Below are 22,620 nucleotides of genomic sequence, written 5' to 3'. Positions count from 1 at the left end.
TGACTGCAACAGTGCGTAAAGTCAAACAGTTGAAAGTTGCTAACTGACAGAAATTTACAGAATTCAGTTTCATTAAATTTTTGATAGACTTTGTGTACAACATTTTCCAATGGAGCTCAAGGCAAAGTTTGTAGTAAACTCCTAAACTGCTCATACATTGTCACTGAACCTCTAAATCTTGATGGGGGAAATGAACCACTACAAATATTTCCTACCATACAAGCAGCCTCATGTATTTTTTGTGAAGATAAAATACAAGTGGGCAGGATCTGTAAACAACTAGTTAATTTTTACTTGTATCTTTAAACATAGCGTAGGCCTATAAGTTTTCAGTATTGCAGTGTATGTATATTAATGTTTTGATAGCAAATGTGCTTTTCTTACAAAGCCAGGGATTATGTTTTCCTTGATAACAGAGAATGTAAAAGGATGTTGTTTTGATACCATCTGTTACAGGTTTGTTGCAAATGCACTTCTTTGCTTTATTTGTTTGGAGCAGCTGGGGGAAATAGTGAACCAATGAAGCACACTTTACACAGAGGCTGTTTATTTATCAGAAGATGTCCGTTACTGGAGGTAACTACGCTACTATGTTTTTCTACTGCTATTCATCATCTTCATCTTCCTCGTCGTCTTCCTGTTCTTCATCACATTTGTCTCTTTTTTCTATTGGAAGCTTCGATACAGCAACTTTCACATTAAGTATTTCCTCACCTTGATGTACAAGCATGATGACTACTCTCCAGTCATCTCCCGTGAGTTTTAGTGGAAATACTGTTTCCAGTACAGTAAATTTATTAAGGAACATGCCATTCTGAAAAAAAATTAAAATGGTTTTTGTCAAATAGAAACACACCAGAATTCTGTAACATTTCTTTATAGACTACTGTGACTGTGATTACATAGTGAGTACTACTGCTGTTAAGCCACAGTGGGATAATGTTTGATAGCGAACAATATAATACAAGTCGATTAATATTAGTTTATTGTGGTGAAGTCAGTTCACAGTAAGGTACAAGTTGCTTCCAGAGTGCTGTAGGTAAATAAAAATATGGAATCATCAGGCACTTTTTTCCTATACTGATTAATTGTGTGGGACAATCACGGATTTGTTAGGGATATTACTTCATCTTATTTAAACATCTCCCAGGTAACTGAATGTTGCCATGTTATGCAGGATACATTGTGCCATATTGCTTTAGACATATTAATAGCTTACTATCAGCATGTACTATGATTCACTGGTCAAGATGGCTGTTTTACCGCCTTTGAGAATGCAATGGTAGTGTTCCCACATCCATGCTAATCTGCGCGCTGTGATGTGTGCTGAGTAGAGACGCCTATGAGACAAAGTACAGAGGCTTCTGTACTTCTCAGCTAATTGTGGGTGCTTTGCTGCTCGCCAATGGCTGCTGTCCAGCACTGGACTGGCAACGAATTTACTGTGCCATTGACCTCCTATAAAATCTGCTAAATCCTATGCCAACTAGTTTATGGGTCATCTTTCCTAACCCCAAAGCCCCAAACCCCTTTTTTGGTTCAAGTAAATTGATGATCTGGACCCAGGGCCAAGAAACCCTATTTTCATTCCTCCACAGTGCAACATCTTGCCTCCCATATGTCTAGTCTGGTAGTCCTCAGCCCAGTGTACCACTTCTGAGACACTGAGATGCACCTCTACATTGACCAGGGGCTTAACTATGTTTCACAATTCCTTCCACCTCTTCCAAAGTGGTAGTCAGCTACTACCGAACCTACACAATATCTTGGTCCATTCTTATGCCACACTTACTCTCAATCCCTTGCCATCTGTGGAAGACGCAGGTGTGGGGCCTGCCCAGTACATCCATCCAGCATGTCCTATCCCAGTCCCATCAAAGGGTTATTATACTCCATCAGAGGCTACTTTGAAAAGAGTATTTTCATATGCCAGCTCTTCTGAAGCTTATGCTCAGAATTTCGTGTGAGCAAGACTACCAACCAGCTGAACTGTGTCCAAGAGCAGAGTTGACCAGCCAGTGTTGTAACACACTGATGAGCACAGCATGATTGACTTCAATGGCTGCTTTACAGCCATCTGGATCCCTCTCTCCACCATGAGCTTCTCTGAATTACATAGGATAGGAGCTGTCCTTGCACCACATATATCATTCCCATAATACTCTTAGCATCAATCTCCACTAGACCCTAGCCCCATACTCACCTCCACATAGCTCCAGGAGTCTAACCTGATTCATCCTTGAACCTTTGACCCACAAACTCTTCTGCATAGTCTTCCCCTCTCCTGTTCTGTTAGCCTCACCCCCATGAAACCACTGCTCCATATCATTGTCATCATGTGCTGCACGAATTCACCAGTGGCCACGTCGCATTCCTATCCTGTCCACCTGCTGCCTCTTCCTCCCACATCTCACCTCCTTGCCCCCCCCCCCCCCCTAACTCACTGCTCCCAACACAACCCCTCACCCTAGTCAGCTGCTGAACTGAAGTCCCAACATAGTGTACTCAGCTGACACAAATTATCTGTACAGGTGCATGTGTATTTGAGTGTAAGTGTACTGAAGCTAGAAAAAGGATTCATCTAAAAGCTAGCAAAGCTTTCAGTCTTGATTACATTCCTGTTAACGTCTCAACGCCTCTGCTATTCGTTGAGTTTGGGGCGTAGCAATGTGGGATAACTCCACTAGCTACAGTACTACTTCATAAATAATATTCTTTATATTACACATAATGTGTATACCACATTTACATAAAATGACTAAACTGTTATCCTTGTACGAGGGAAGGTCAGACAATAGTGTACAATAATTTTATTACCAAAAATTTAATAGATAACAAAAAAATAACAAGTGATTTTACTTCTTTTATCTACTTTTTTCTGTATAGACGCCAATGTTCTCAACACGTTTCTCTTATTGTGGTACCAGTTTCAATATGCCCTGTTCTTAGATGTCCGTTTGGTTGGAATATAGCTACTTGCGGACTGCTGATTTCACCTCTCCATCCGTTGCAACGCGTTGGTTGTCCAGGAATTTCTTGATGGGACCAAACAGATGAAAGTCTGACAGTGCAATGTCTGGACTGTATGGTGGATGCTGGAGCAGCATTCACAGTGGTCCATTGCTCAGCAAATTCCACCAACAACACACCACAAGCACTTTCCTAGCAGACTGAGTCTCTTCGAATTTGTTTTCGTACTGGGGAACCAACATTTTTCCACACCATAAATTCCTGCTTGGTTTCGAGCATGTAGTGGTTCGCCCATGGCTCATCACCAATGAAGATTCCTTTCAGAATGTCATGTTCATTTTTAGAGAAATGCATTAAGTGATCTAAGCTTGCCACCATTTGCTGTCCCTCGTGGTGTCCGTCAGGTTCTTAGGCACCTAGTGAGCACTAATTTGACGAAATTTCAACATGTCATGAATGATATCGTACACCACACCATAGGAAATGTTGAACTGCTGCGCTAAGGTTCACAGTTGCACACGCCGGTCGCTCAAAATGGCTCCGACATTCTGCAGCGCTGGCAAATCACGGCCCTCTTGGAAGAATGCACACCAGATGGACACATTGCTATGATCCGTGTAGTCGGCCCCAGACAAGTTGCGCGTGTCCCTGCGATTTTCAATTGGTTTATAACTCTTTGCCTACAAATATTGAACTACAATTCGCTGCTCTTCACAAGTTGACGACAGTAACATTCACGCCATGTTTGTTTCGTATTTCTCATGCTATAGCTGTACTTGAAAACAAATATACCCTCTGTAGCGCAAACTTCTAAGTATATCGTCGTGAACTTTCAACATTAGAGCTTTCCGCCCCCGGTAGCTGAATGGTCAGCGTGACGGACTGTCAATCCTTTAGGTTCGATTCCCGGCTGCGTCAGTGAATTTTCTCCGCACAGCGACTGGATGTAGTGCTGCCCTCATCGTCATCCTATCATCCTCATCGACTGCAGGTCGCCGAAGTGGAGTCAAACTGAAAGACGGGTACCCGGATAACCGTCTGCCCGACGGGGGCCCCCAGCCACACGATTAAATAAACATTATAGCTGCAATACCAGGGGAAACATTTATTGTACGTTACTTTCCGATCCTCCCTCGTAATATTTCATTAAGTTTCATTATTCACAGTGTAATTTACTGACTTCTGACGATAATAGTATATCTAGTTTATATGGAAACATTTTATTTAGAGAAATATTTGTAATTTAAGATATCTGTAAAGTAAGTGCATCTTAAACCTCAGTACTGCCACAAACAGTTTGCTTCAAGACTGATCTAGTTGATTTGCCCCCATTCTCCTCTTTTCAACAAATGTTTTACTTTTCTTAGAAAATTTATATTTCAGAAGCTATTTGTGTTTAAAATTTCGTGTTTTAGAATGTTCCAATCTCAAAATGTAATACTTACCAAAAACCAGTATTACGGTTTAGTAGACCTGATTTTTCTGTAAATTTTCTCTAAAATAATACTTTAGTTTGATAGTTATTCAAATTAAAAATTTAACTATCTGGAAAATTCTTGGTTTACTTGGGGAAATCATGTACACATTAAAACTTCTATCTCAGAAAATAGTAACTATTATTTCATTATTTTATAGTTATGGAGTGTATAATTAAACATACTTAATTCTCTGCTTATCTTATTTCTATGCTTTTTATTGTTTCTGTCTTTTATGTTAGTAACTAAAATATGGTAGTCCTCTATTTTATCAAACTGTGATGTTTATAATTAGCCAATAGGCACCATGTTCGTAGTTTCAGTCAGTCGTCGATGGACAGGTAAAATTTCCAGTTACTATGTCAGTTAACTACCAGTGTGTAGCGTAATATGTTAGTCCTTGCCACAAGTGAATTGAATGAAAATTTTGTTAATTGGTGTATCTTACTGATCTATGTTAAAATATTGAGGCTCGTCTATATTACAAACCTGGTAGTAAAAATGAAACTTAAATGTCAATAAATATGAGGAGATCAAGAAATAATTTCGTAGTATTATGTGTGTTCTTTAATAACAGTTCGCCAAATCCAATAGTGACAGGAGGATGATCAAAGAAGAAATATCATGAAACTTGACGAGATAAAAACCAGATCAGTAACACTACAGGTTGTTACCGTTCCTCTTAAGTCATCTACATTCCACCAGAACCTCCTATTATTAGAATCATAACTGTCATGACACAAGAGCGAGAGGTAATTTACATATAAGAGGAAAAAATAAATAGAATCAACTGAGCACACAGTCAAACCTTGGCAGTTAACAGAAACATACCTATTTATATGTATACTATTTGCCACACAAATACACGCTAAAGAGCACCTCAGCGTCACCTCTTTCAAGTATCTCACTAGTAACCCCCTCTGACGGCAACGCACTGTGCATTCTCATATACAAGCGGTCGTAAAGGTGCGGAATGGCATTTCGCCATGAGTGGTGCGTTGTGGCATGGTCGCCATAGGTGGATGTGCACCGTCCTGTTGCAGGGGAACTTTCTTGTCGCCGAAGCGGTGGAGTAGCTGAGGACCCAGAACTATTGAGTCATGTCAGATACAACTAAAAAGTCTACACCACATCAGGTTGAACTGTCGAGTTAGTTGCATCAGTTAACTTCTCCATTAGTTAACCGAGCGAGGTGGCGCAGTGGCTAGCACACTGGACTGGCATTCGGGAGCACGACAGTTCAATCCCGCGTATGGCCATCCTGATTTAGGTTTTCCGTGATTTCCCTAGATCATTTCAGGCAAATGCCGGGATGGTTCCTTTCAAAGGGCACGGCCGATTTCCTTCCCCATCCTTCCCTAATCCGAGCTTGTGCTCCGTCTCTAATGACCTCGTTGTCGACGGGACATTAAACACTAATCTCCTCCTCTCCATTAGTTGGAATATTCATTAGAGTTATGCTTCAACATAATATCCTTCTACTCACCAAGTTTCTATCATAATACGATATAGTATTTAGTCACCATTTCATCCTTCCCAAAATTCTGGTCATCACATGTGGGTGATATCCAGTACAAGCACTGTCGGCACATAACTGTGCTAGTGGGAATTTGCTACACATCACATGCTTGTCCATAATAACTACCTGACATAAAATTACACTATCTGTATCGTATTTCAGTTTATTTTTCTTTCTTCCTTATCAATGCTTGTAAAATTGTTTTCAACACTTCCAGTTTATTTATTTTTTCATTTTCTTCATTATTTGCATGTTGTGACACCCCTTCACTTTTTCATTCTTTTCATGCCTTTGCCCATCAGTTCCTTACCTTTCATCTCTTAGTATTCTTTTCCATGCTGTTTCTTCAAAGTTTGCAACTTCATTATCTCTGACTACTGGTTCTCTCTTTATCATCCTTAGTTTGTCAGGCTTACAAATCACATTTGTTCTTATAATTATTTTCTCTTTTCCTCTCCTCATTTTGTGAATAATTCCTTTTCGTACAGAGCCTCCTAGTCACTCGCAAGAGATTCACTGAAGCCTGATAGAAATTGATACATGCATGCGTATTCAAATAAAGAGATAGGTGAAAAGGTGAAATATGGCGCTGCGGCCGGCAACGCCATATAATGAGTGTCAGGCGCAGTTGTTAGATCGGTTACTGCTACTACAGTAGCAGGTTATCAAGATATGAGTGCATTTGAAAGTGGTGTTACAGTTGGCACACGAGCGATGGGACACAGCATCTCCGAGCTAGCGATGATGTGGGTATTTTCCCGTACGACCATTTCACGGGTGTACCGTGAACACCAGGATTCCGGTGAAACATCAGATCTCCGATATCACTGCGGCCGGAAAAAAAAGTCCTGCAACAACGGGACCAACGACGACTGAAGACAATCGTTCAGTTTGACGGAAGCGCAACCCTTCCGCAAATTGCTGCAATTTCAGTACTGGGCCATCAACAAGTGCCAGCGTGCGAAACATTCAACGAAACATCATCGATATGGGCTTTCGGAGCCGAAGGCCCACTCGTGTACCCTTGATGACTGCACGACACAAAGCTTTGCACCTCGCCTGTGCCCGCCAACACCGACATTGGCCCGTTGATGACTGGAAGCATGTTGCCTAGTCGGAAGAGTATCGATTCAAATTGTGTCGAGCGGATGGACGTGTGCCGGTCGCGGTGGCCGTGCGGTTCTGGCGCTGCAGTCCGGAACCGCGGGGCTGCTACGGTCGCAGGTTCGAATCCTGCCTCGGGCATGGGTGTGTGTGATGTCCTTAGGTTAGTTAGGTTTAAGTAGTTCTAAGTTCTAGAGGACTGATGACCACAGATGTTAAGTCCCATAGTGCTCAGAGCCATTTGAACCATTTTTGTTTTTGGATGGACGTGTACGGGTATGGAGACAACCTCATGAATCCATGGACCCCGCATGTGAGCTGGGCACTATTCATGCTGGTGGAGGCTCTGTAATGGTGAAGAGCGTGTGCAGTTGGAGTGATGTGGGACTTCTGATACGTAAAGACTCGACTCTGACTGCTGACTGTATGCAAGCATCCTGTCTGATCACTTGCATCTATTCATGACCAGTGTGCATTCTGATGGACTTGGGTAATTCCTAGAGATTAAAATTTTCCGCTGGTCACCAAACTCCCTAGACATGAAGATTATTGAGCATATCTGGGATGCCTTGCGACGTGCTCTTCAGAAGAGATCTCCACTCCTCGTACTCTTACGACTTATGGACAGTCGTGTAGGATTCATGGTGTCATTTCCCTCCAGCACTACTTCAAACATTAGTCGAGTCGATGCACGTCGTGTTGCGGCACTTCTGCGTGCTCGCGGGGGCCCTACACGATATTAGACAGCTGTACCAGTTTCTTTGGTTCTTCAGTGTGTTTTAATGAGAGTCAACTGACGTGCCACCTTTCTTGCTTATTCTGCTATGGAGACTGTAATAACTTTAACTAAATGATTCCACAGCTCAAAAAATAAACAAAACCAAACAAGAAAATGACCTATCAAGACCAGCATAAGCGAATACTCTCAGGGGGCAAAAGTCACGGTATAGCGATATGTTCAGATACAGGCGTCGGTAGTATTTCGTACACAAGGTGCAAAAAGGCTGTGCATTGGCGGAGCTGCCACTTGTGATCAGGTGAGTCATGTAAAAAGGTTTCCGATGTGATTATGGCCGCACGACGACAATTAACAGACTTTGAACGCGGAACGCTAGCTGGAGCTAGAAACACAGGACATTCCATTCCGCAAATCGTTAGGTAATTCAATATTCCGAGATCCACAGTGTGAATAATGTGCCAGGAATACCAAATTTCAGGCATTACCTCTCACCAAGGACGACGCAGTGGTCGGCGCCTTCACTTAACGTCCTAGAGTAGTGGCATTTGTCTAGAGTTTGCAGTGATAACAGACAAGCAACACGGCGTGCAAGAACCCCGAAAATGAACGTGGGACGTACGATGACAGGCTGCGAAATATGGCGTCAGTGGGTTATGGCAGCAGACGACATAGTGTCTGTGCTAGCTGCACGGCATCGCCTGCAGTGTCTCCACTGGGCCCGTGAACATGTCGGTTGGACCCTGAACGACTGAAAAACCGTGGCCTGGTCGAATGAGTCCCGATTTTAGCTGCAAGAGCAGATGGTTGGCTTACAGTGTGGCAGAGACCCTACGAAGCCACGGACCCAAGTTGTAATTTTTGGAAATTTGTGGTAAGTTCTAATGGGACCAAACTGCCGAGGTCATCGGTTCCTGAGCTTACACACTACTTAATCTAACTTACACTAAGGACGACGCACACTCCCATCACGGAGGTAGGACCCGAACCTCCGACGTGGGAAGCCGTGGCAAGACGCCGAAGACCGAACGGCAGATCCAAGTTGTCAACAAGGCATCGTGCAAACCGGTGGTGGCTCCATGTGTGGACTAAGCTTACGTGGAATATACTGGGTTGTGTGGTCCAACTGAAGCGAACATTGGCTGTAAATGATTATGTTTGGCTACTGGGAGACCATTTGCAGCCATTCATGCCAAACGACGATGGAATTTTTATGGACGACAATGCCCCATGTTACCGAGCCACAGTTGTTCGCAACTGGCTTGAAAAACAATCTAGACAATTCGTGCGACTGATTTAGCTACCAATCCAACTTTTATAGCATAAGCGAGAGCCTAGTTCGTACACAAAATCCTGTCCGGCAACACTTTCGCAGTTGTGGACGGCTGTAGAGGCAGAATGGTTCAATATTTCTGAAGGAGACTTCCAACGACTTTTTGAGTCCTTGCCACATCGAGTTGCTCTACGAAAGCAGGCTCGACACGATATTAAGAGCTGTCACATGGCTTATATCACCTCAGCGTTACTGTTTTAACTCTTTTTAAAGGTTTTCACAGCCAAGTGATGCGTGAAACAATATGACAGGATCAGCCTTAATTACAGTTTGTAGTTATTTCAGTAAATGAGAGTTTTTGCGTGGTTCACTATAGAATTTTATGTAGCAACAAATTTAAATATGTTACTAATTACTTTGAAAGTTTCATGTAGTCCAAAATCTCATCATTTAGATCAAGCAGATGAAAATATTTAGTTATCATTTGCATTCTTCGAAATTGGCAAACGAACTTTGCTCTTTTTTGAAGATATTTCTTAACCAAACCTGTACTTATATTAAACTTTTCGTAGGTATAAAGATTATTTAATTCTGTGACTCAGACTTTGCACTTAACTCATATCCAGTAATTTTATTTCTGATGAAATTCATTGATCTAAAAACAAATGAAGGAGCTTCATATTTTCCCCTTTGAGTATAAATATTGGCAGCAAATTTGACGCATGAATTTAAAGCATCACCTGTCTATCCTGCTGGGATGGATCTAATGGTGGGTAGAGAGGGTTGTCATGGGGATATGACATTTTAGTGATAACATTTATATTTTTAGATAGATTAATTTTCGGATTACATAGGAAATTAAAACTTTATCCAAAATGGCAAGTAATTCTAGAAATAATGGAATATGTTTGACACGGATAGTTTTCAGCTGCCTGCCTGCCTGAGGGCCTGACCGTGCGGCTAGGCGTACAGCCTGGCCAGCTGCAGAAGACACTCCAGCCAGAGGAAGGCAGCCGTTCCCAGACTCACAACACCTGCTGCCAACAACAGATCTGATGCGGCGCAAAAGACCAAAGACACTAACGAAGAAAAGATCTCCAACCAAGAAAAATATAACACAAATTCTGATCTCCAGAATGACGCTAGAAATACGGAAGGAAACAAAATTCCTCCATTAATATGCTCGCATAGCCGCAGTCTGCAGATATGAGTTCACGATCATAGTACAAAGCAGAATATTGATAATGCTGAGTGCATACTTCGATTTTACATTGCTAAATTTGTGATGTTATCAAAGTTGAGACCGTCTGTTGATATTATACACTGAAGAGCCAAAGAAACTCATACACCAGCCTGAAATCGTGTAGGATCCCAGTGAACACGAAGAAGTGCCGCAACACGACGTGGCATGGACTCGACAAATGTCTGAAGTAGTGCTGGAGGGAACTGACACCACGAATCCTGCAGGGCTGTCCATACATCCGAAAGAGTATCTCTTCTGAACAGCAAGTTGAAAGGCATTCCAGATATGCTCAATAATCTTTATTTCTGGGGAGTTTGGTGACCAGCGGAAGATTTTAAACTCAGAGGAATGTCCCTGGAACCAATCTGCAGCAATTCTGGACGTGTGGGATGTCGCATTGTCTTGCTGGAACAGCCCAAGTACATCAGAATGCACTCTGCACACAAATAGGTGCAGGTAATCAGACAGGATGCTTACACACGGTCACCAGTCAGAGTCGTATGTAGACGTATCAGAGGTCCCACATCACTCCAACACACGCCCCACACAATTATAGACTCTCTACCAGCGTAAACAGTCCCCTGCTGACATGTGGGGTCCATGGATTCATGAGGTTGCCTCCGTACCCGTACACTTCCATCCGCTCGATACGGTTTGAAAGGAGATTCGTCCGACCAGGCAACATGTTTCCAGTCATCAACAGTCCAATGTCGGTGTTGACGGGCACAGGCGAGGCGTAAACCTTTGAGTCGTGGAGTCATCAGGGGTAGACGAGTGGACCTTCGGCTTCGAAAGCCCATATCGATGATGTTCCGATGAATGGATCGCACGCTGACACTTGGTGATCGCCCAGCATTGAAATCTGCTGCAATTTGCGAAAAGGTTGAATTTTGTCACACTGAACGATTCTCTTCAGTCGTCGTTGGTCCCGTTCTTGCAGGATCTTTTTCCGGCCGGAGGGACGACGAAGATTTGCTGTTTTACCGCATTCCTGATATTCACGGTACACTCGAGAAATGGTCGTATGGAAAAAAATCATCGTTACTTCGGGTATACGGTGTCCCATCGCTCGTGTGCCAACTGTAACACCACCTTCAAACTCACTTAAATCTTGATAACCTGCTACTGTAGCAGCAGTAACCGATCTAACAACTGCTCCACACACTTGTCTTATATAGGCGATGCCGGCCGCAGCGCCGCATTCTACCTGTTTACATATCTCTGTAGTTGAATAGGCATGCCTATACCAGTTTTTTTGGCGCTTGAATATACCAGTTTTTTTGGCGCTTGAATATAGTTCTGAAGCCAATAGTGTCACACATGTACTACATAAGTATTGAACTAATAATTTCTGTATTTCGCATTTCTCTGAACTACAGTTTCTTGGGTTTTATGCTAAAACTATATACTAACGACCTGTGTAAACAAATTATTGTTATATTGAGCATATTATCTACTTTATTTTTATTATTATAAATACGTGGCAACCATGCTGTCAAAACTAGGGGTGACTGAAGTTACAAGATGATTATTAGTAAAATTCCAGTTTCAAAGTGCTGCAAAAAAAGAAAGAAAATGGATCGCATTCTCAGATACGTCAAATTTGAATTGATTGTTATCGAAGAAGAGAGGATAGGTTATGGAAACACAAAATTTAACAAAAATTTTGTCACTGTATGGTGATGCAAGCGCCATGACGCAACTGGCTTCGGCTACACGCAAACGCAATACGACCGCTATGTTGCAAGCTGCACACTGCACCAAATATACTGTCTAATGTGCATGACCACGCAAGTTTGGTATTCAACAGTTGTGGCACTGTTATTTAGGTAAGTCCATCCGCCACGGCAAGCTCGTACAAAATCGGATGGAAAAAAAAACGTTGTTTTAATTGACCCAAGGCCGAAAACTGCATAAAAGCAACAGTGACATGGGTTTGTAATTTTTATGAGGCCAAAAACCGCATGCAGAACAACAATGAAATCGCTTTTAACTGTCGTGAGACTGGAGCAAGATTTGTTCAGTGTGCTGTTCACCGTCTTCCGCTACAAGTTCAAATCGAGAACTGCTTGTTCCACAGCTGATCGGAGTGTCTCAGCGGCTACGGTTAGAATGCGCTGTGCAATGCGTGCCTCCAGTTCAGCTACGTTTGCTGTCGGGGCACCGAGCACATCTTTCAGATGAGCCTACAGCCAGAAGTCACACGAATTAAGGTAAGGAGATCCGGACGGCCAGCCTGTATGGAAATAACGCAGATAGTTCAAGCGTTTCCGAAATGCCTATGCAGGCGCTTCACTGGTTGTGCAGTGCGCAGAGAAGCACCATCATACATAAAAATAATCCCATCCACACATCCACGCTGTTAAAGGGTTGGAGTGACGTTGGTGCACAAAGGACTCTCACAGTGTTTAGTAGTGACGGTACAGGTAAGAGAACAGGCAACGTCCATCTCTTCGGAAAAATATTGCCCCACGACAAACAATGGCGACAACCCGCATCACAGAAGTCACCTTAACAGAATGAAGCAGTACCGGTTGATGTGTGAGCGGATTTTCCGTTGCCCATATTCTGCAGTTCTACCTATCGACTTGTTGTCGGAGATGGAAATGGGCTTAGTCTTTCCACAGATTGTTCCATGGCCATCCATTGTCCACTTCCTTGCGAGTAATAAATTCTAGAACAGATGTTTGTCTTACAGCCAGGTCAGCATGAGCAACTGAACATGGGTAATTATGTATGGATAGTAATGCATGATGTTTCGTAGAATTTTATTCACCCTCGTGCACTGCGTACTTGGACATCACCATTCGACCCCTCCTACAGTACTGCGGCCACATCTTCTACTGCCGACCGGATTGGCCGAGCGGTTCTAGGCGCTGCAGTCTGGAACCGCGCGACCGCTACGGTCGCAGGTTCGAATCCTGCCTCGGGTATGGATGTGTGTGATGTCCTTAGGTTAGTTAGGTTTAAGTAGTTCTAAGTTCTAGGGAACTGATCACCTTAGAAGTTAAGTCCCATAGTGCTCAGAGCCATTTGAACCATCTGAACATCTTCTACTGACGTCGGATCAGCTGATTTCCTCCCTCTACCATATTGCACTTCAAAAGAACCTGTCTCTTCAGATTTTGCAATCATTTTCTCCAGAGCCTTGGCAGACATCGGACAAATGCTTTTTTTCATACCTATGAGTGTCCGAAACTTCCACAGAGCTACCGGTCCACAGCCATCGTCCACGTAAAAGAGCTCTACAGCAGAGCTGGATGCTTTATGGAGACAGTCATGCTGGGCGTCACAGACGCAAACCGAGGAACAGGCGTGCACCCCACGTTTTTTATTTTCTATATTATGCCCCTTACAGCGCCATCTGGTGGTAAAAATTTAGTTCAGTGTTTTCTGTTTCTGTAATGTTTACCCCTTCTTAGACAGTGTGTTGTTGTTGTTGTTGTTGTTGTGGTCTTCAGTCCTGAGACTCGTTTGATGCAGCTCTCCATGTTATTCTATCCTGTGCAAGCTTCTTCATCTCCCAGTACCTACTGCAACCTACATACTTCTGAATCTGCTTAGTGTAGTCATCTCTTGGTTTCCATCTACGATTTTCACCCTTCACGCTGCCCTCCAATACTAAATTGGTGATTCCTTGATGCCTCAGAACATGTCCTACCAATCGATCCCTTCTTCTAGTGAAGATGTGCCACAAACTTCTCTTCTCCCCAACCCTATTCAATACCTCCTCATTAGTTATGTGATCTACCCATCTATTCTTCAGGATTCTTCTGTAGCACCACATTTCGAAAGCCTCTATTCTCTTCCTGTTCAAACTATTTATCGTCCATGTTTCACTTCCATACATGGCTACACTCCATACGAATACTTTCAGAAACGACTTTCTGACTCTTAAATCAATACTCGATGTTAACAAATTTCTCTTCTTCAGAAAAGCTTTCCTTGCCATTGCCAGTCTACATTTTATATCCTGTCTACTTCGACCATCATCAGTTATTTTGCTCCCCAAATAGCAAAACTCCTTTACTACTGTAAGTGTCTCATTTCCTAATCTAATTCCTTCAACATCACCCGACTTAATTCGACTACATTCCATTATCCTTGTTTTGCTTTTGCTGATGTTTATCTTATATCCTTTCATGACACTGTCCATTCCCTTCAACTGCTCTTCCAATTCCTTTACTGTCTATGACATAATTACAATGTCATCGGCGAACCTCAAAGTTTTCATTTCTTCTCCGTGGATTTTAATACCTACTCCGAATTTTTTTTTCGTTGCCTTCACTGCTTGCTCAATATAATGATTGAATAACATCGGGGAGAGGCTACAACCCTGTCTTACTCCCTCCTCAACCACTGCTTCCATTTCATGTCCCTCGACTCTTGTAACTGCCATCTGGTTTCTGTACAAATTGTAAATAGCCCTCCGCCCCCTGTATTTTACCCCTGCCACCTTCCGTTAAAATTTCGCTTTATTCAGAGCAGTTTTTCTTTTTTTTATTACAGAGTCTTGAAACTGGACCTTTAATTACAGTCACATTGCATATTTGGGGAGGGTGTGGGGTAAAGGCGGTTAACTAATTGTCACCCCCTTTACCCTGTCCCCCTGAACTGAATCCTTGGTCTGTACCTACCATCATGTTGGGAGATGGATTATTATGTAAATAAGCAAAATCGTTCATAATCATCAGAAATGGGCAACAGAATCATTCATATTTATTAGAAATGGGTATGTGACGAGCATGATCAATAAGAACTGATCGCTGATTGGAGCGGCTTACGTGAAATGGAATCAGAACATACGTTACAGATAGTTCCTTGATGTGTAATGATGATAATGAACCCGGTCTTACCTTTGTGTGTTGAACGGTACAAGCACTGACGAATTCAAATATGACAACATCGTGAGAACGTGGTATAAAGCTCTTTTAATAGCTAAAAGTTCTGCATTGCTGTTCTAATTCCTTATCATGTAACATATCTCACAATAATTGCAAATATGTATAGCAGAGAGCGGAGATGACAATGAGAAAGACTGTTTTACATACCTTGAGAATGGGACACTGTCGAGTGAGATTGCTGGCTCTCCACAACATTTCCATCTTGTCTTTCTGCTCCACCATGTAGCTGCAGAGAGGCATTGGACCTGTGGGCGCAAGTGCACTCCAAGTGCTTCCCTGCATGTTCTCTGAGTTTATCTGGATCTGTGACAGATGGAGAGATTTATGAAGTAGTTAGTTATTAAAAAAGAAACATGCTCCTGGTGAATAACCACTATCATTATGCATCTCTTGGACTTTGCTGCGCAACTAATGCATCACTGCTGTAAAGTGTGTCCCAAAACACTGCATCATCACTATCCTACGCTGCAGCTCTACAGTGTTAGGACAGTGATTGTTCAGATACAATAATGCTGCTGCTAGCACTCTTGCCAAGTTGTAGTGTTCTGCATTACAATAGCTGTAATTGTGTGCTGTTACCATCTCACTTCATTCCAGATGTTCGACTGTGTTAGTAATAGTGCACTGATGGTTCTCTGACAAAATAAATTTTAAACGAAGAAAATTCTAAATGGAGTGAATCCTGAAATTAACTTCATAGACAGGATATAGCCACTTGCCGGATCAGGTAGACTTTATTCATATATTAGGAATAACTGGGAAAATTGTAAAACACAGTGAAATTCAAATCACAATAGCACCATCTTAAAGTTAAGGAAGAGTATTGGATTATTTGTGTTTTATATTGTCAAACCGAGTCCCAAGTTGAGGACGGGAGTCAGTTGGTGGCTGGTCTTCAAGGCATAAAGTTATCGCGTAACATCTGCTAGGAGTATTTACAGAGCTAAGTTAAGGTCACACGGGGCCTGAAGCACTCATGAATTGCCTAAGGCGTCTTTTTGCCTTATAATGATCTCTCCTGGGCAGCGGAGGGGACACAGTTAATAGGCGCACGGCTCCCCAGACAAGAAGTCACATTTTTGATTGTTGTTGTCTCATGGTTAATGGGAGAATTGGTACAGGACTAATATTAGAAAGTGTATACAAGGGTTCTTATCTTGTGAAAAATTGCGAATCTTAGTGTAATAGCCCCGCAGGATTAGCCGAGCGGTCTAGGGCGCTGCAGTCATTTGTCCTTAGGATAATTTAGGTTAAGTAGTATGTAAGCTTAGGGACTGATGACCTCAGCAGTAAAGTCCCATAAGATTTGACACACATTTGAACATTTAGTGTAATAAATAGCATGTTGGAATAATTGCTGTACTTGGTGAATTATTTACATCCTTCTGATGAATCGGTGTGTTGTGTGACTTAGTACGTCTCTACCCGGTAATTAACACTCCTCGCGTCGATTAGAGTCTTGCATGCCGCGACTGCGATCGCGACCGGGCGATCTACGCTGAAGAAGTACGCGGGGAGTGCAAACTGAGAGAAATTTAAAAATTAAAATAATGATCGTGAAAGAACCGGAGATACATGCCGCATTGTCGAGCGGAAGGGTAGCATCCGGATTCAACTGGGATGTGATTCTAAAAATACGAATTGCATAAATGGAATATATTTGCAAAAGCGAAGCGACGGAAGGAACTACAAGAAAACAAGGGAGCAGCATTCGAAGTCGCACAGCATGCCATGGTACACATCTGCAACAGTGCAAGAAGATGAGAAGTAAGCGTCATATGAAGCAACGCAGTAGTTTGCCAGCATTGCTGCTATTTGGGCAGAATTATCATGCTTTTGTGATACTTAGGGTGTAGAATAACGTGTGGCGATCGGAGTGATCTGTATACTTGACCTATGGGAGCAGTTGTTCCAGCTAGTACCACTGCGAGCTAACAGTATGGCAGAAACAAATAAATTATTCAGAGGAGCAACTAACGAACAGGAGGAAAGCAACGTAGAACAAAAGGACAGATTTAAAGACTCGGGGTTGTTAGACAGCAGTAAAATTAAAATGGGGGGATAGGATGCATACGGCGACACACGTTGTTCAGGGTCATAGTTCAAATGGCTCTGAGCACTATGGGACTTAACTTCTGAGGTCATCAGTCCCCTAGAACTTAGAACTACTTAAACCTAACTAACCTAAGAACATCACACACAACCATGCCCGAGGCAGGGTTCGAACATGCGACCGTAGCGGTCGCGCGGCTCCAGACTGTAGCGCCTAGAACCGCTCGGTCACTCGGGCCGGCTTCAGCGTCACGTGAAGGACGAAAAAAGGAGGAAATTGTTGTTAGGAACAAAACGAACCATCATCTTCTGGAACATATATAAGTGGACACGACTATTTTGTATCATATATATAAAATGGAAGCACTTAAGCGTACTTTTATTAATGAAACAACTGATAAAGTGGCACAAAATACTCAAATATTCTTGTGCAGGATAGAGCAGCGACATACTGTAAACCAAAACATCTACGTACCGAAAATATTAGGCATCTGAAGATGGGCATGATAGCCCTAAACTGGTTATGGCAGTAAAATAAAATATTCACGCCGAAAGGAGTGGCCAAGCGGTTCTAGGCGCTTCAGTCTGGCACCGCGCGAGCGCTACGGTCGCAGGTTCGAATCCTGCCTCGGGCATGGATGTGTGTGATGTCCTTAGGTTAGTTAGGTTTAAGTAGTTCTAAGTTCTAGGGGACTGATGACCACAGCAATTCAGTCCCATAGTGCTCAGAGCCATTTGAACGATTTTTGAACTAAAAGGCAAAGCTGAAATTGAGAGGAAAAAATGGCAAAGAAAGAAGCTAAAATCGAAAAAACGGAACAAGAATGTATCAAAAAGGAGTGAAAGGAGGCAGAGTCACGTCAAGTACACAATGGATTGTCATAGTGGGCTGTAGTTGGAGATGGGCAAACTCGTTCATCTTTGGACACTAGTTCACTGGTGGCCGTTCCTTTTTGGGAATCGTTCATTATTTTCTCATTCGCCATTCCCTTTTTTTTTATCTAGGATAAGTATGCCATAATGGACCATGTTTCAAATGTTGAGAAACTGAATGTCAGAACTACATTCAGTGTGTAACGGTTATTCCTGAAATACCTTTAACACCATCATAAAATCATTTTCCGTAAAGATTCATTCACGGAAACCCGTTTCCATTAATGGACCAGCTGAATTCCGTGAATAGTCCATTAAACGTATATCCGAAATTTCGTCATTAAACACGTTCATTCGAGTACACAACTGATGGGTGGATTTTAATACGGCCAGACAGTAGCATTAAGAAAATAAAAGGATGATTAAGTGAAAATTAATTTTAATATGAACGGAGCATGTTGATACGAAACATAAAAAAAAACTAAATTAGACCTATATTGAAATGCAGTGCAATTCTAGACTGGCATTATCGTAGAATTAAGTGAAATTTAGGCTGCTTTATTTGCCTCTGCGCACAGTTGGGACAAACTATGAGGCAGTTCAACCTCTTTTCCGTAACACGGTGATACAGTCTGTCTGCAATTAAAACAAAAGTATCTTCTATAATTCCTCCTAAATCCAACATAATTCTCATGCACCCACTTCCTACATGCCATACTTTAAACCATGTATTCCACTGATCGATTTTGACCTATTTCACAAAATCTATTTTGACCTACTTCACAAAACTAATCATTGGTGCAGTGTTTTTCACTTGTTTCATTTGACTCATTGTAGCCAGCTGTCTCTTTAAGTTAGGGGGAGGTTTAGCGCTGCGTCCTAATTGATACTTGTATGGAGAACTTGTCAGTGTTAAAGCTTCTTGTGCGCCTTTTCTTGATCTGGCCTTCAGTGACTTAGAAGCTTTAGGAATAGGAGAAATGTCTGCCAGAAGATAGGAAGTAGCAGCAAATAATACCAATCTAAATATATCCATGAAAAGTAGATAATATTCACATACCAATAATAAAAGTCAGACCTGGAATAATAGATGTTATTTCCGTACAAAATCCAATTTGAAGCCGATGTAAATAAAAGCACAATTTTCTTAATGCATTCACAATAGGTCTTCACAGTAACCTACAACTTTCAAACAAAGATAGTGGCAAGTTTCTCCACTAGTAAGTCGGTTCAACAGATCTGTATGGAAGTAGCCATCGAGCAAACAAAAGTAAAGCGACGGTCCACTCACGGAACCGGTCCGTTGATGGCAGATTACCCAAACTGCGCTTGCTACATGTATTTTAGATACATTTCCAGAAAAAAATCAAGTACGGACAGTTATTACTTCTGTGTGATGAATTCATTGATTTCCTTATCTACATCTACATCTACATCCATACTCCGCAAGCCACCTGACGGTGTGTGGCGGAGGTTACCCTGAGTACTCTTATCGGTTCTCCCTTCTATTCCAGTCTCGTATTGTTCGTGGAAAGAAGGATTGTCGGTATGCCTCTATGTGGGCTCTAATCTCTCTAATTTTATCCTCATGGTCTCTTCGCGGGATATACGTAGGAGGGAGCAATATACTGCTTGACACTTCGGTGAAGATATGTTCTCGAAACTTTAACAAAAGCCCGTACCGAGCTACTGAGCGTCTCTCCTGCAGAGTCTTCCACTGGAGTTTATCTATCTTCTCCGTAACGCTTTCGCGATTACTAAATGATCCAGTAATGAAGCGCGCGGCTCTCCATTGGATCTTCTCTATCTCTTCTATCAACCCTATCTGGTACGTATCCCACACTGTTGAGCAGTATTCAAGCAGTGGGCGAACAAGCGTACTGTTACCTACTTCCTCTGTTTTCGGATTGCATTTCCTTAGGATTCTTCCAATGAATCTCAGTCTGGCATCTGCTTTACCGATGATCAGCTTTATATGATCATTCCATTTTAAATCACTCCTAATGCGTACTCCCAGATAATTTATGGAATTAACTGCTTCCAGTTGCTGGCCTGCTATTTTGTAGCTAAATGATAAGGGATCTATCTTTCTATGTATTCGCACCACATTACACTTGTCTACATTGAGATTCAATTGCCATTCCCTGCACCATGCATCAATTCGCTACAGATCCTCCTGCATTTCAGTACAATTTACCATTGTTACAACCTCTCGATATACCACAGTATCATCTGCAAAAAGCCTCAGTGAACTTCCGATGTCATCCACAAGGTCATTTATGTACACTCCTGGAAATTGAAATAAGAACACCGTGAATTCATTGTCCCAGGAAGGGGAAACTTTATTGACACATTCCTGGGGTCAAATACATCACATGATCACACTGACAGAACCACAGGCACATAGACACAGGCAACAGAGCATGCACAATGTCGGCACTAGTACAGTGTATATCCACCTTTCGCAGCAATGCAGGCTGCTATTCTCCCATGGAGACGATCGTAGAGATGCTGGATGTAGTCCTGTGGAACGGCTTGCCATGCCATTTCCACCTGGCGCCTCAGTTGGACCAGCGTTCGTGCTGGACGTGCAGACCGCGTGAGACGACGCTTCATCCAGTCCCAAACATGCTCAATGGGGGACAGATCCGGAGATCTTGCTGGCCAGGGTAGTTGACTTACACCTTCTAGAGCACGTTGGGTGGCACGGGATACATGCGGACGTGCATTGTCCTGTTGGAACAGCAAGTTCCCTTGCCGGTCTACGAATGGTAGAACGATGGGTTCGATGACGGTTTGGATGTACCCTGCACTATTCAGTGTCCCCTCGACGATCACCAGAGGTGTACGGCCAGTGTAGGAGATCGCTCCCCACACCATGATGCCGGGTGTTGGCCCTGTGTGCCTCGGTCGTATGCAGTCCTGATTGTGGCGCTCACCTGCACGGCGCCAAACACGCATACGACCATCATTGGCACCAAGGCAGAAGCGACTCTCATCGCTGAAGACGACACGTCTCCATTCGTCCCTCCATTCACGCCTGTCGCGACACCACTGGAGGCGGGCTGCACGATGTTGGGGCGTGAGCGGAAGACGGCCTACCGGTGTGCGGGACCGTAGCCCAGCTTCATGGAGACGGTTGCGAATGGTCCTCGCCGATACCCCAGGAGCAACAGTGTCCCTAATTTGCTGGGAAGTGGCGGTGCGGTCCCCTACGGCACTGCGTAGGATCCTACGGTCTTGGCGTGCATCCGTGCGTCGCTGCGGTCCGGTCCCAGGTCGACGGGCACGTGCACCTTCCGCCGACCACTGGCGACAACATCGATGTACTGTGGAGACCTCACGCCCCACGTGTTGAGCAATTCGGCGGTACGTCCACCCGGCCTCCCGCATGCCCACTATACGCCCTCGCTCAAAGTCCGTCAACTGCACATACGGTTCACGTACACGCTGTCGCGGCATGCTACCAGTGTTAAAGACTGCGATGGAGCTCCGTATGCCACGGCAAACTGGCTGACACTGACGGCGGCGGTGCACAAATGCTGCGCAGCTAGCGCCATTCGACGGCCAACACCGCGGTTCCAGGTGTGTCCGCTGTGCCGTGCGTGTGATCATTGCTTGTACAGCCCTCTCGGAGTGTCCGGAGCAAGTATGGTGGGTCTGACACACCGGTGTCAATGTGTTCTTTTTTCCATTTCCAGGAGTGTATATTGTGAATAGCAACGGTCCTATGAGACTCCCCTGCTGCACACCTGAAACCACTCTTACTTCGGAAGACTTCTCTCTATTGAGAATGACTCTGTTATCTAGGAACTCTTCAATCCAATCACACAATTGGTCTGATAGTCCATACGCTCTTACTTTGTTCATTAAACGACTGTGGGGAACTGTATCGAACGCCTCGCGGAAGTCAAGAACACGGCATCTACCTGTGAACCCGTGTCTATGGCCCTCTGAGTCTCGTGGACGATAGCGCGAGCTGGGTTTCACACGACCGTCTTTTTCGAAACCCACGCTGATTCCTACAGAGTAGATTTCTGCTCTCCAGAAAAGTCATTATACTCGAACATAATACGTGTTCCAAAATTCTACAATTGATCGACGTTAGAGATATAGGTCTATAGTTCTGCACATCTGTTCGACGTCCCTTCTTGAAAACGGGGATGATCTGTGCCCTTTTCCAATCCTTTGGAACGCTACGCTCTTCTAGAGACCTACGGTAGACATTGCAAGAAGGGGGGCAAGTTCCTCCGCGTACTCTGTGTAAAATCGAACTGGTATCCCATCAGGTCCAGCAGCCTTTCCTCTTTTGAGCGATTTTAATTGTTTCTCTATCTCTCTGTCGTCTCTTTCGATATCTACCATTTTGTCATCTATGCGACAATCTAGAGAAGGAACTACAGTGCAGTCTTCCTCTGTGAAACAGCTTTGGAAAAAGACATTTAGTATTTCGGCCTTTAGTCTGTCATCC

At 43.3% G+C, this 22,620-nt stretch overlaps 1 protein-coding gene across 1 annotated transcript in view; it reads right to left on the bottom strand.

Moving 5' to 3' along the window:
- Positions 1–525: 525 nt before the first annotated feature.
- The window catches only part of LOC126334607 (uncharacterized), a 52,076-nt gene continuing 29,981 nt past the window's right edge, over positions 526–22,620 (bottom strand). Inside the window, exons 3-4 of the mRNA XM_049997010.1 lie at positions 15,372–15,527; positions 526–814 (exon numbers count right to left, since the gene is read on the bottom strand). Coding sequence (XP_049852967.1) covers positions 605–814; positions 15,372–15,527 — 366 coding nt within the window. The 3' untranslated portion in view covers positions 526–604. The remainder of the gene's footprint in view (positions 815–15,371; positions 15,528–22,620) is intronic.

This window comes from Schistocerca gregaria, chromosome 2 (assembly GCF_023897955.1).
Source record: "Schistocerca gregaria isolate iqSchGreg1 chromosome 2, iqSchGreg1.2, whole genome shotgun sequence".
In the NCBI taxonomy this organism is placed as follows: Eukaryota; Metazoa; Arthropoda; class Insecta; order Orthoptera; family Acrididae; genus Schistocerca; species Schistocerca gregaria.
This window is presented reverse-complemented; position numbering and strand designations above follow the sequence as displayed.